At 50.9% G+C, this 13,441-nt stretch overlaps 1 protein-coding gene across 2 annotated transcripts in view; it reads right to left on the bottom strand.

Moving 5' to 3' along the window:
* LOXHD1 (lipoxygenase homology PLAT domains 1) overlaps positions 1–13,441 on the bottom strand; it is a 208,644-nt gene that overhangs the window by 36,788 nt on the left and 158,415 nt on the right. The window contains exons 32-36 of one of the 2 annotated variants that reach the window (XM_060170427.1): positions 12,555–12,763; positions 11,506–11,691; positions 8,604–8,731; positions 2,240–2,357; positions 1,146–1,320 (exon numbers count right to left, since the gene is read on the bottom strand). In XM_060170427.1, coding sequence (XP_060026410.1) covers positions 1,146–1,320; positions 2,240–2,357; positions 8,604–8,731; positions 11,506–11,691; positions 12,555–12,763 — 816 coding nt within the window. The remainder of the gene's footprint in view (positions 1–1,145; positions 1,321–2,239; positions 2,358–8,603; positions 8,732–11,505; positions 11,692–12,554; positions 12,764–13,441) is intronic. The other variant, XM_060170428.1, reaches the window with a different exon arrangement.

Genomic DNA, 13,441 nt, shown 5'->3' with positions numbered 1-13,441 from the left:
ATTTGCTTAAGCCAAATAGAGGTATTGACCCAAGTTGAAAAGAAAAGGCTTCTGGGAGAGGTCACTCCTTGAAGATTTTCTGATACACACCCTGTGGTTAAAAATGTAGTTATTGTTTTCTGAGAGCACATCATGAAGGGATGAGGGACTCGAAAACTGTGAACACTTGGAACTTTAAGCGAAGAGAGTGAAGGCTTCACTCTGAGGAGGAAAGGAAGAAGGGAGGTGCCAAAAAAAACTTTGCCAGCTGTCCTGACCCATCATGTATGCCGGAGATGCTGCATTTCTTTGGCTGAATGCTTCTCTGTTGAAATGTAAGCTACCAGGGCCAACAAGGGGCTCTCTCACCAGCCATTTATAAGTAGTGTGAGTGAGTTTGCCAGATTCCTTGCACCAGCTGCTGGGGAACAGGCTTGGTATAGGGGAGGGGAGGCAGGAGGCATTGCTTTCCTCTCAGCTGCTGGCCTTTGAGCACGCTTGTACTTTTGCTTGGAAGGCCCCTCCTCTGCTGTCCCCTCTGCCTCACCGGCTTCTGTTTGTCTTTCTGGGCCAGACTTTGGCACCACCTCTGGGAAGCAGTTCCATGACCCTTGCCTCTGATCTCAGGCTGGGTAAGGTGCCCTCCTCTGGGTTCCCAGCACCTGTGCCAACTTCTGTCATAGCCTCACTGTCTTTGCTGCCCTCGAATGTCAGTCACACACGGGCTCAGGGACTTATCCCATCCTAAGACCCCAGGCCAAACCTGGCACACAGCAGATGGCGGCCAAGCACAGGGATGTGGGGAGGAACCCAGGGGCATCCAAGATGCATGGCACCTGGGTGAGGGGTGTCAGGAGGCAGCAGGACGACAGAAGGCCTCTGAGCTAATCTCCTGCACCGTTTTCAGAAGTGCTGACCATACGGCCTGGTGACGTTCTCCCTTACTTCCCTGAGGCAGGAAGGACAGGGCCGAGTCAGTCACTGGGAGGAATACTTTGTTCAGGCAGAAGGTGGCACACTGTGGAAAGGAGCTGGCCTGACTAACTTTTGGAAGGCCATCCAGAGAAAAATGTCTTGACCGGAGCCCAGGACCTGAGCCAGAATGTAAGGAGGGGCAGGGTTAGTGGCAGGTGGGTATAGGAGAAGGGAGGGACCCACTGACTCACCCCGGATGTCACTGGTCTTCACTGAGACGGTATAGGAAGTCCACTCCATCATCTCCTCCCCGTCGATGACGGCACACATCTCACACACCAGGGTCTTCTTGCCCTTCCGCTGGGACAGCCAGTCTCCATAGTAGAACATGGTCAGGTCTCCAGTGTTCATGTTCTTCAGGAGGATCTGGGGGAGAGAGGCCAGCATGGGAAGACCTCCCTCACCTCTGCCAGCTGCCCACCCGCTATGCAGCCCCCTCATCTGGATCCCCGGGACCCATGATCCCAGGCCTGAGACAAGTTCTTCTGATTTAGACTCGAGGCACGAGGAAAGGGTCCTCTCCAGGAAAAGACCCTGCCCCGCGGGCCTGGCACAGGGTTTGAAGCCCCTGCCATGACTACCCTCACTTGGGGAGTTGGAAATGGGCAATTCGTCTAAATATATTTCCGAGAGGTGCCCATCACTGTGCATGAGAAATGTTTGCTGAATGAATGACAGAAAAACAGACCAACCAAACCACTGTCAGCCATAGACCCCGGAACTGTGTACCCAAGCTCGCCAGATTGTCCTTGGTGGGAGCACCCTACTGTTGGCTCAAGAAAAATCTGCTAAAGGCTGGACAGGGGAGCAGAGCCTGAGGGGACTTGGGACCGATGGCCTTTGATGGATGAGGGATGAGAGGATGACTCACAGGGGAGCATTGGCCCAAGATGGAAGAAGAGGCAGCCAGCTGTGATCACAGGGGCACCGGAAACCTCCTTGCCGTCTGCCTAATGTTCCCACCATTGGAGCCTTGCCGCCCCAGCTCCTGCTCCCCTCTCACCCCTCCCAACTCGCTTCCTCCAGGAAGCCCACACCCTGTCTCTGTCGACAGGGCAGGCTGTATTCCCTGGCAGCTGATCCAGTTTTGACTGGACTCAAATAAATAAAACTAGGTTCTCTGATTAATTCACACCAAAGGGCGTATTGATTATCTGGGCCAGGTCCACATAACAACCCTTTAAGGTGACATTTGCACTTTAACAAGGCCCACTGACAGCCCAAAGGAGCAGGAAGAACGGGTGGGCAGTGGGTGGAAGGGAGGGTGAGGGTCCAGCCATGTTACCCTCTCCAGGAACCACTCGGGCCGGCTGCCCAGGCCATCAATTCGGATCCGCATCTTGGTGAACGGGGCGATGTCCAGAATCTCCATGATGAAGGTGTCATTCTGCTCTCGCTCAAATCTGGGGGTGGAGAGGAGGGGCATGAAGAAGGGAGGCTGGCCATGGTGAGAGGGCGAGGCCATGCCAGAGACCAGATTCAGGGTAAGGAGAGAAGAAGAGGCCTCTCAGCTCCCTGTGACTCCCCACTAGCTTGTCTCTTGCACCCCAGATGTGTTTCCAAAAGACTGGGTTAAGTGAGTTGCTGGTAGATACGGTCCTGATTCAAGAGGTACCAGTTCTGGGTCTTAATCTCATTCTGCTAACCACATGGAACAGTCCCAGCTCCTCTCTGGGACTTGGTTTCCTCATCTGTAGTCTAGGGAAAATGACACTGGCCCGGCAATCTCATAAAACTGTCATGAGGACCAAATGGATGTGAAATCAACTTAAAATGTGAAAAAAATTCCATACCTGCAAGATTTTAAATGAGACTCTATGAGTGACGGGCTGCCGCAAATGGTGGGGCAAGTTGTGCACTGCACAACTCTAGATAGTGTTGTTCACATTTTTCTGTACAGAATATGCATAACTGAAGGCAGTGGCCCTAGGTTGGGAAATACTAGTAATAACTGTAAAATGGCAGTTAACATTGCTTTTGTTGCTATCACTATTTTGCTACCGAATGACCACATCATCTCAGAGACACTCTATCTTTATTTCTTACTGCTCTTCCCAGAGTGCTGCATGCAAAATGTGACCATCAGTGCTGACATTGCTCGACTGCTCACTGATTCCAGATGCTGCTGCTGATAAGCCCCTGGGGGTAACGCAGGTATCACTGAAGATATGACACTGCATGGCAATTTTATGCTTCCTTGAACTAAACGTACTTTTAAAAACAGAGGCCACAGCCAGTGGGAGCTGGGACTGCAAATGCTGCAAACTGAGAACTAACTACCCCTCGTCTTCAGGAGGCCTAATCCCTTTGGTAACTTGCTTATGTGCACTTTATGATTATTAGATGTAAAAACACTCTCCCAGAAGTCTGCCCTAAATCCCTCCTGCTCTAGTTTAAACTGTCTGTCCCTCTGGTCACCTGGGAACCGGAAGGCGGTGCTCACAAACTCCCCTGTCAAGCTCATCTCACGTAGTGGAGATTCTCTCAAATAATCTTTCAACTCATTGATTCCTTACTCTTGTCAGTGTATAATTTTGCAGAATAAAGGAACTTTAGAAATCTGTGCTTTGTATTTTTTTTTTTAATTTTCGCCCTTTGAATTTAGCCAAATATCTCCCTTTTATGGAGATTTTATGGTAGGGCACATGTAAGGAAAAAGGGAGAGAGAAATAAGCTTTTCTTTTAGAAAACCAAAGACTGGGTTACAGTTGCCCCCTCACCCTCCATTAAAGGCTAAACCCCGATTACACCTGGATGGACCCCTCTCCTCAGGGTAAAAGGCCTGCATCTGAAAGGAAAGCCCCTCATTGGCCCTTCATTCCTCCACAGCTCACCAGCCACATTTTTCCTGCTGCTCCAAGCCCCTCAAGACATCCCAGTTGACATGAGAGAGAGCCACACACTGAGGGCCCCCCCTGGAGAAGTGGTCAGCCTCTGAGTCAGGTCCCCTTGCCTCTGGCTCAGAAGGATGGGGCTGCCGAAGTGGCCCTGGCTTTGTCCTGCTCATCCACCTGAAGGAGCTCGGCAGCTTTAGCTGCCCCTCACTCCCTTCCTGTCAGCCCTTCTTTCTGTTCTCCACCCCATTAAAGGCTGTCCTTGGGAAACGGCCTAGCGCCCGCTCACTCACCAGTCTCTGTGATGGAGGACAGCCTAAGGCTAACCAAACCCGAAGACTTAGGCTGGAAGGGCCAGTATTTAATGGAAAAGTTTTAGACATTGTTAAGAAGCTGGGGAAGATATATGGGTAGGGAGCCTGGGGAGGGGGTGGCTGGGAGATAGGGAAGAAGGTTATGGGGTTCAAAGCCAGCCTCCCTGGGGCAGCTGCTCAGGCACTTTGCCTCTGTGCATCTTAGAGGTAGGGCTGGGGCTCCTGGAGTTGGCTGGGATCAGAGGCTCACCTGTAGCTTCATGTTAGACCCAGCTTCTTCCAGTACCAGTGGCCATCTAGCCCATGCTGCATCCCACAGCAACTGGGGGCAGCTCTGTCCCTCTAAGGACAGCATTGGCCAACCCTTAATAAGTCGGTCCCAGCTCTGTCCCAAGAGCCAATTGTTTAATTGTCAACAGTTTGGCCAACCTCAGTGCCTCTACTGTCTCCCTTCCCCAGGCCCTTGCAGTAGCCACCAGACCTCTGTTCTCCAGGCCCGAAGTGCTCATCAGCACAATGTTAGAGAATAAGTTTGCGTTGTTTTAAGCCACTAGGTTTGTAGTAAATTTTTATCATAACCTCGGGAAACTAATATAGACCCAAGTGGCAAGAATGTGCACTTCGGGACTGTAGGGGGCGCAGATGAGAGACCCAGCACAGAGAGAACTCCAGGTATTGGTGAGTAGCAGCAGGACTGCCTCAGCCGTGGTGTAGGTGTCCACAGGTGCTGATGTGACTGAGGGGTAAAAGGCAGAGCCCACAGGCCCTGGCTCCTCTGAACCGGGCTCCTCAGGGACCAATAAGATCATTGAACTTGCTGCCCAGCAGGGAGCTGCATCAACCCGTCTGCCTCCATATCTCATGAGCATCCTTGCCCTGGTTTGAGAGTAGATCAAAGTTAAAGAAATCTCAAACAGATTCTAAATCTCTACCATCCTCAAATGCCATGATCAGGCCCAGCACATGTTCGAACCTTCCAGTGTCCTTTTAAAGGGCAGCCTCTGAGTTGAAGATGATGTGTCAAGAGGGGTCACCCAGCAGCGGGTGCTAGGCCTTCCCAACTGCCTGATCTTTCAAAGGCACCGGTCCCTGCAACTCAGCCCGCTTGCCTCTTCTCTCAGACTACCACCATTCCCACTCAGCCCTGAGACCTCCCTCCAAGCCTGACCAACTCCAGGAGCCTCCCCACCAGCTCCCCTGCCCAGGAAGTCCCCAAAGACGGGCCCTTTCCATTCTCAGAGCTTTATCACTAACCAGGCAGTGTGAGATCTAAGTGAGAAAGATATGAAGGAAAGATTCAAAACTTACAAGCTATTACAAGCTAAGCCCAGGCCACCGTCACTAGTGGCTCCCAAATGCCTCCTGAAGTGGCAATTGGAAAGCCATCTGGGCTCTGCCCTCCGTTTGCGTTCTCTTGAGCTGAGTCTCTTTTCATCTTCTTTGCACTAAGGGTTAGTGGAAGCCAGGGGGCCATCCAGAAGGGCAAAGCCAACAGAACTCTGAGAATCTGGTTTGCTTCCAGACCAAAGAATTTCCCAGTTCCTGGTGTCTCCACTGGGCCTAGGAATGATTCCTTACAGGCACTTACTTCCCTCTAGAGAAAAACCACATCTATTTGCCTAAAAATAGCCCCTACATCCATTAGAAACTAATTGCCTCAAGTTCCACTGTTAGACAGTCATTCCTTGGGTTTAAGCATTACCTTTTGAGGGCATCATTTTTTTGAATGCCACATGCATTCACGACCATCTCACTGTGAATTAATTTACCAGAACAGTTTCCCCCAAAGTGGCAAGATGACAAGTTGGGAACTTTAGCTGGGGAGTGGGGTTGAGGGAATTGCTATCAAATTTGGCCTCTGGGTATAGCATTTTACAACAGGGGCGCTGCAGCAGGCAAACCTACACAATGCTTTCTGTGTGACAGAAAGCATTTCTGTGTTTCTGCCTCCATCCTGGTCACACGCCATTTCTTGGGAAAGGCTCCCTTGCACAACACTAAACTGTGTGCACGACACAAGCCCAGTGGGTCTTACAATCCAAGTCCCTGAGTCAAGATGCTGACCCCTATAATGAGGATTCCAAGACACAGGCTGAACTTCGGGCCACTTGCAAATGCAATGAAGCAAAATATGTCTTGGGTAAGAGCCCTGAACTTGCCCTCCAGAATAATTAAGAAATGATGGCTCTCTGCAAAGAATAAATCTTAATTTGGAAAACCAAAATTCTTTAACAAGGTGCCTCGAAGCATTTGCAATATGGTATAATTTTCAAGCAACATTTTTGGAATTTAGATACTACCAGAAAGGAGGTATCTATCTTTCCCACCAGCAACTGTGTCTGCGTGTGTCTATAAAATAAGGTGGAACGTAGGCGTCGGATAATTAATCCGAGAAATTCCAGGAATCTGGGGGCGGGGTGGAGACTAGGGTCAAAGTATAGCGGTAAATATTGTGAGAGATTGAAGATACAAACAGACACTGGCTAGACCAGAGATGATAACAGAACTCTGACCCACCACCTCTGCAGCAGCAGTCATCCCAGGCAGCCAGACTGCAGCCTCACCAGCAGTGGGCCCATGATGGTCAGGATGCGGGGAGTGACTGCCAGCTTCCCTGATTTGCCCCCTCTCCCAACTCAAGACAATCAGAGAAACCCAGATACGTTCCCCAATTCAATCACATAAGATGCCTGATTCTAGGTAGCTCCCCTTCAGCTTCGCCATGCCCCCAGTAATGCTACACTCTGAAGCTTTGCCAGAGTCCTGACAGCCTTAGCCTCTGCCAAACAAAGAGATGGTGGCTCACACCCTTGCTATAGCCAGCTCTAAAGAAATAGCCTCTGTTCTCACTCGGCCTTCGTTTATTCCCACAATTTCAGGAGTTCGAACCTCAGCTCGCCTGCTTACTACCTGAGTGACTTTGAGGAGTTACTTCACCTTTCTGTGTCTCAGGCACCTTATTGGTTGTGAGTTAATATATCTTTAAAAAGCACTTACAAGGGTGCCTGGCAGGGAGCAGGTGCTCGTTGAATGTTAGCCATTGTTACAATCATCATCAGGGGAGAATTGGTCACGGGAGAATTCCAGAAGGAAACAGGAGTTGCATAATGAGAGTGTAGAAGTGCTAAGAGAAGACAGGCAAAAACTGTTCTCATCAGACCCCCAGGCACGAGCTGCGTAAGATGAGCAGAGTTCCCGCTCTCGTGAACGGCTCTGTCCGTGGGAAGAAACCTGTGCCTGGCTCCCAAGAGCTTCAGCATCGTCCTCACCATCCTCACCACCGCCACCATCCAGAAGTACTTACTGAGGCCTGCAGGCAAGGCCAGAGTCAGGAGCTGTGAGGACTCAGAAAGGAGGCTTCTCTGGATGCTGCCCTCCAGCCTGGGGAGGCAGCAGTGTGGTCTCAGGGGTGAGTGGCTGTGGATGGGTTTTAGAAATCCTAGGCTTGGGCTCTGAGTCTCTCTCCTCTGATGCTTAAGATATCAGGGGTCAGGGATGGTTTGGGGGACGATGGCTGAACACAGAAAACCAAACAAAACCCAGGACCAAGCTGAGGATTTGCCGGAAGGCGCAGACAGGAATCACTACAAGAGGTTCACCTTTATTGCCATTACTAATAACTATCTTAAGAGGCAGTAGAACTTAATGCTTAAGACTAGGGCCACCTGGGTGCAGTGCCCAGTGCCATAGCTTACTGGCTCTGGGACCTTGGGCAACATGACTTGACCCTGCTGTGCCTCAGTTTTCTTACCTATAGAATGGGGATGATAATAATGGTCCTCATAGAGTTGTAGGGAAGACTAGGTGTATCAATACATTCAAAGGGCTTAGAAAAATGTCCAGCACAAAATAAGCCCACATCAGTGTCCATGCTGTTGCTGTGGTTCCCTCAGGTGTTAAGCATTGTGAGTTTGAGCATCTTCTCTTTCCGGTTGTACAGTTTCTCCAATGTCTGAGACAGTGTCTGACATAGGTGTTCAACTGTTTTTTAATATTTTAAAAATTATTTTAGCCTTTTTGTAATCATTTTGAACTTGCAGGCAAGTTGCAAAATAGAACAGGGTTTCTGTGTTCCCTTCACCCAGCTTCCCCTGATGTGAACAGGCTACATTACTACCATACAAAGAATGAAAGCAGGAGATACACAATGACACAACGCTATCAACTAACACAGACCTTACAGTAAACATCTTTGAGTGACAGAAGGAAAGAAGGAAAGGCAGAAGGTAGGAAGGAAGGAGTGCTATGGGTTGAGGTGATCAAGGTAGGCTTCCTGGAGGAGGTGGATTTGAGCTAGCCCTTGAAACAGAAGGGTCTTGAGACAGAGAGAGTGGATGAAGAGCTTTCCAGGAGGGAGAAATCACACAGAGCCATGGAGGCCCCAGGGGATGAGAGGAGAGTGAGGGAAGCAGTCTATTTAAAGGCAGGATGGGGCTGGATGGTGGAGGATTGGGTGTGTGGAGGGGCAAAGGGGCAAGGGGCACTGGCCACCTCCAGATACCTGGCCTTCTTTTTGTCCAGCTGCACCTCCTCTGTGCTGCCGTTGGTGCCGTAGAGGGTCATAAAGATGTTGGAGTCGGTGCCACCACCAACCACGTCGCCCGTCCACACCGTCATTTCATAGAGCACCTGCCACGAGAGGGATGTGGGTCCTGGGCATTGGGCTCAACCGTTAACCCCACGGATTTGCCTCCTTCTCACTGGGGCAAGACAACACGCCCTCCAAGCTCCATGGCTCTGAAAAGAGATCTCCCCCTAATCAACTGTAAATGTCTGGAGAGCAAGAGCTAGGCCTTGTTACTGTCTGTGTCCCTGGCTGTGTCCAGTTCAGTGCTGGAGAGGAGTTCAGTTTCTGATAGAGAACGTGCGCAGTAGGAATATGACCAAGAGCCCCAGCATTAACCAATTTCTTTGTCAGTAGAATCCCAACCTAAGTCTGTTCATCCCAGCAGCGTGTGTTGGGCAGACAGTGGCTTTTGGAGCCATGCAGGGCGCCACTTGAGTCCCAGATCCGTCCCGTGCTAGCTGTTGACCTGGGCAGAGGCCCCACCTTCTCCAGCCTCTGCTTCCTCCTCCATAAAATAGGGATAAGCACTTTGTAGAGTTGCGAGAGCTACAGACACGTCGCCTTGGGGATGGTTGTGGGGGACCCCCTCCTTCCTGCTGCAGCCAGCACACACCCTGCACATCGGTGAGTGGGAAGCGTGCCCAGTCTGATGGTTCAGGGACTTCTGCCTCCATTCACTTGTGAAGTGGGACAGCCGCCTATTGTACGTGGTTTTCACTTTAGATTGGAATTTTGCCCTTTTGCCTGAGGTTTGCTCCAAAGAGGACGTATTCCCTTTGTCTCTGCTGGAGGCGGAGGGAGCAGCCTACTCCTCCGAGGATGGTGCCCTCACCGAGGCCCCTGCCTTGGCTCCTCCAAGAGGCAGCCTCGTGTCAAGAGGGGCCATCTTCACCCCTGACCTGGAAGGTTCTCTGGTCCTGGCTTCTTACTCCACGCCTCTCACCAGGTGCCCAAGGACTAGCAATTAGGTCTCGAAGGTTCCGGAGAGGCTTGCACACGTGGCCAAGGATGTGCCAGGCTGAGCATCTCCTCTGCATATACCTGTACCCGGCCCTTCCCTTCCCCAGTGGCTGCTGTCACTCATGCAGGTGCTAGGTCCCCATCACCCAGGTGCTTTCGGACTCATAACCCAAGTTATTCATGGCTGTGATGTTGTGTCTTTTCAAGCAGCATCTAGAATCTTCACCACGCTACTGCAAAGTTCGAAGTAGTATTTCAGGCCTGGCCAGGAGGACATGTTTGCCAAGGGGGTCATTGAAGAGCACCTTGCTTTACCAGGAAAATCCTCTTAGACCACCTAACAAGGGCATTTGTGATGGGCACGGAGCTATCAGAAATGAAAGCAGAAGCCCAACACTATTTTGCTCTAATCCAGCAGACATAGAAACAGAATGATCAAAGTGAGTGCTTTGTGGCCCCATGGAGACTGTCCCTTTAAGGCTGATCTCTCCAGACTCCTGTGTTCTCTGTGTCCATCTTTCTCTCCTTTATGCAGACACATCTCTTTTTTATGTCATAGGTGTGTTTCCAGAAAGAGACACAGAAACAGAGCTTTTGTAATTCCAGTCTGATATCAGATGTCCTGGGGAGGTGGCCAGTCCAAAGAGCCCTACAGTTCTTTGTTAAGTGACAAACGTGTGTTCTTTTGTAACATGAATAACTGGGGTGTGGGTCTGGATTTCCACAGACTAAAGAGCTCAGAGGGAGATGCAGCTGTACCGAGCGGGGTGTGCGTATGCACTGGGAGTGACACACACACACACACACACCCACGTGCCTGCTGGGAATTGGGTCAGGACGGAGGTCCGTGGATGAATTGTGTGCTCTCCTGCACTGACCGTCTGGCCACAGATGGAGATGGCTGAGCAAGGGAGGGGGTATCGATGCCGTAGAAAGTTCTGCTCTCTGGCTGTCAAGCAGGGGATGGGCAGGCATCCACACTCCTGCCTGGCAAGAGTTTTAGAGCCCATAACTCAGCCCTTCGTTCTGTTTCCATATACTATATAGGCAGGGCATGCTCAGGCCCAGAGCGATTTCTCCTTACCTTTGTGTGACGGCTTCTGACCTAAATCTAGTAGTGCATTGGTTTGGATTCAGGAATAGAGATGAGGGCTGGGACCTTCCATTTACCCCACAGCTTTTCAGAGAGAAAGGGAACCTGCAGGGTCATGTGACACAGAGGCCTCCGCGCCACCAGCTGGCCACGTTTCCTTGGGGCCCAGTACCCAGGCATCCTGCTTCCTGCCTGACACCGACCTGGGACTTTATACAACTTGTCCCAGGTCCTTTGGCTAGTTAGAGGTGGAGATGGGACAGGAGCTTAGAGCACCTGCCTTCCAGCTTTTTCCCCTTAAGGGGGTCTTATGCAGACAGCACTCACTACACTATGAGACCCAGAGGCTCACAGTCTCCCAAATGCCATCTGTCCTCATGACTGGCCTACTGGTGTTGTTGCGGCATCCTTTGGAGAATAATGACTCTGCATATCTGTGTAGAGCAGGCAAAGCTTTTCTGGACTGTTCATGGTGTCATTAGTTCTCATCAAGATCTTACATGGAACAGGATGGAAAGCATTATTTCCATGTGTTGTATGAGAAAACCAAGGCCTGGAGAGACCAGATGACTTGTGCAACGTTACAGAGCTGCAGACAAGAAGAGACTTGATTCTCTTGGCTCCTAGCAAAGTGGGTCTGGCTGCTATATAGGGCTGCAGCCCCTGTCAGTGCCCCAGGGATGAGTCTGCTGCTTCTCTCACTTCCATTTCCCCTGCTGCTCGCCCACCTCAGCCTGCACTGCCCTTAGCCACACAATGCACACACACAGGTGCCCTCTATACCTTCACCCCGATGTTCACCACCATGGCATCCAGGAGGTCAAAGACACGGGAGGTGACTCCATCTCCTCGGTCCTTGGCGAGCCAGCAATTGCAGCGCAACGTGTACTTGGTGCCCTGGGTGGGCACAGCCAAGCATAGCTCCTCCACCAGCCAGCAGCTCTCGGGGGAGGCCCCGTCGTGGCCCAGCTAGGAGGGGACACACAGGGGCCATGAGGACAGGGCACAACTGGGAAAGAAGCCCTCCCTGCTCAGGGTCCGCTTCCCCACTCTTCTGCCTCCTCCCTCAGCATTGCCTTCCAACGTGCTTCACACTCACCGACCAGAGTCCCTCCCGTGAAGGTGGAGAGATTTTGCAGATGTAATTAAAGTCTCTAGTCAGGTGACTTTGAATTAATCGAAAGATTATTCTAGGTGGGCCTGACCTCATTAGGCGAGCCCTTTAAAAGAGGGTCTAGACGTCAGAGATGGAAGAAGTCAGAGAGATTTGAAGCAGAAGAGATCTTCTCTGAATGGCTTTGAAGAAACAAACTGCCTTATTTTGGAGAGGGTCACGTGGCAGGGAATGCAGGCAGCCTCTGGCCTTGGTCCTACAACTACAAGGAAACAGATTCCTCCAATGGCCATTGAGCTTGGGACAGGACCCCAAGTCTCAGATGAGACCCCAGCCGTGGTAGCAACTTGATTTCAGCCCAGTGAGACCTTGAGAAGAGGATCCAGCTAACTCACCCCTGGACTTCCGACTCAGGACACTGTGAGATAATACATTTGTGTGGCCTTAAGTTATTAAGTTTGTAGTAATTTGTTACACAGCGATAAAAAACTAATACACAGGCATCCCCATTGGGTGGCTGGAAAACGGACCTGGAGGGGCAGGTGATGCAACCAAGGTCACCCAGCTAGTTGATGGCAGGGGCCAGGAGCTCTTCCTCCGCTGCCTGTTTTGAGTGGGGTTCAGGTCGGGCCCACTCACCCTCCCACCTGTGTACTGGTCAGTTCCTTCCTTACTTCCCTAGGGGTGGTCACCATCCCGAGGCCCTAGGGCCCAGCACCTCTATTTTCTTGATAACGCCCACATCCAAGCCTGCAACATAGAACTCCTCCACCGAGCCGCAGCTGAAGCCCTTCTTCCCTCGGGGATAGTCCAGCCAGATGCGGTTACTGCGCTCGTCATCCTCTCCGATCAGGAAGATGAAGGCCCGGCTGTCGGTGGCTGCATCCTTCTGCTTCCCCGTGGTGACTGACACATAGTAGGGAATAACTGCAAGAGATCATGGGAGCCCAGCCTCATCACGGGCCACGTGGACCAGGGTAGGCTCGGACACTTGGAAATGACCTCTGGAGGCACTGGTCTCAGCTCCCTGCCTCTGAGACAAAGTACAACAGAGCTTTTCAGACTGGCAAGTATCTACCCTCCAAGGACTGAGGGAGCTAGTAACTCCCAAGAGAAGATCAAAGAGAGCATCGTTGCCACATCTAAAAGCCCTGTTGACCAATTATCTTAGTTGCACCTAGCACTCCCATGTGAAGTGGGGTGAGAACGATAATGGCTAGCCAAGTACAGGGGTTAGATGCCCGAAAAGCTTATCATAGATAAGAAAAGCTTATCACAGCAAAAATGAGGTTGGCAAAAGCAAGGTCTCACGGAAAGTAGGAATTTAGGGAAGATAATACAATAGCATTTATATATGTAACCTGGTAAATGAAAGTTCTAGAAGGAACTCATTTCCAAAACAATCCAGATCAAACAGCATAAAAACTTGCTCAGGTAGTATGGCATAGAGTTCTAGTTGCCCAGCCAGTTTCCATTCTCCTTGCAGCTAGGGGTGGTCATGATATATAAGATGTTGGGAAATTTCTTTTAAAGGGTCTGACTCAACTGGGAGGAGCATCTTTTTGCCCCTCACCCTTCCATTCATTCTGCTTGGAATGTGGATGT

The sequence above is a fragment of the Lagenorhynchus albirostris genome, chromosome 14, assembly GCF_949774975.1.
Source record: "Lagenorhynchus albirostris chromosome 14, mLagAlb1.1, whole genome shotgun sequence".
Lineage (NCBI taxonomy): Eukaryota > Metazoa > Chordata > Mammalia > Artiodactyla > Delphinidae > Lagenorhynchus > Lagenorhynchus albirostris.
The sequence above is the reverse complement of the archived record's forward strand: the minus strand, read 5'-3'. Positions and strand labels throughout refer to the sequence as shown.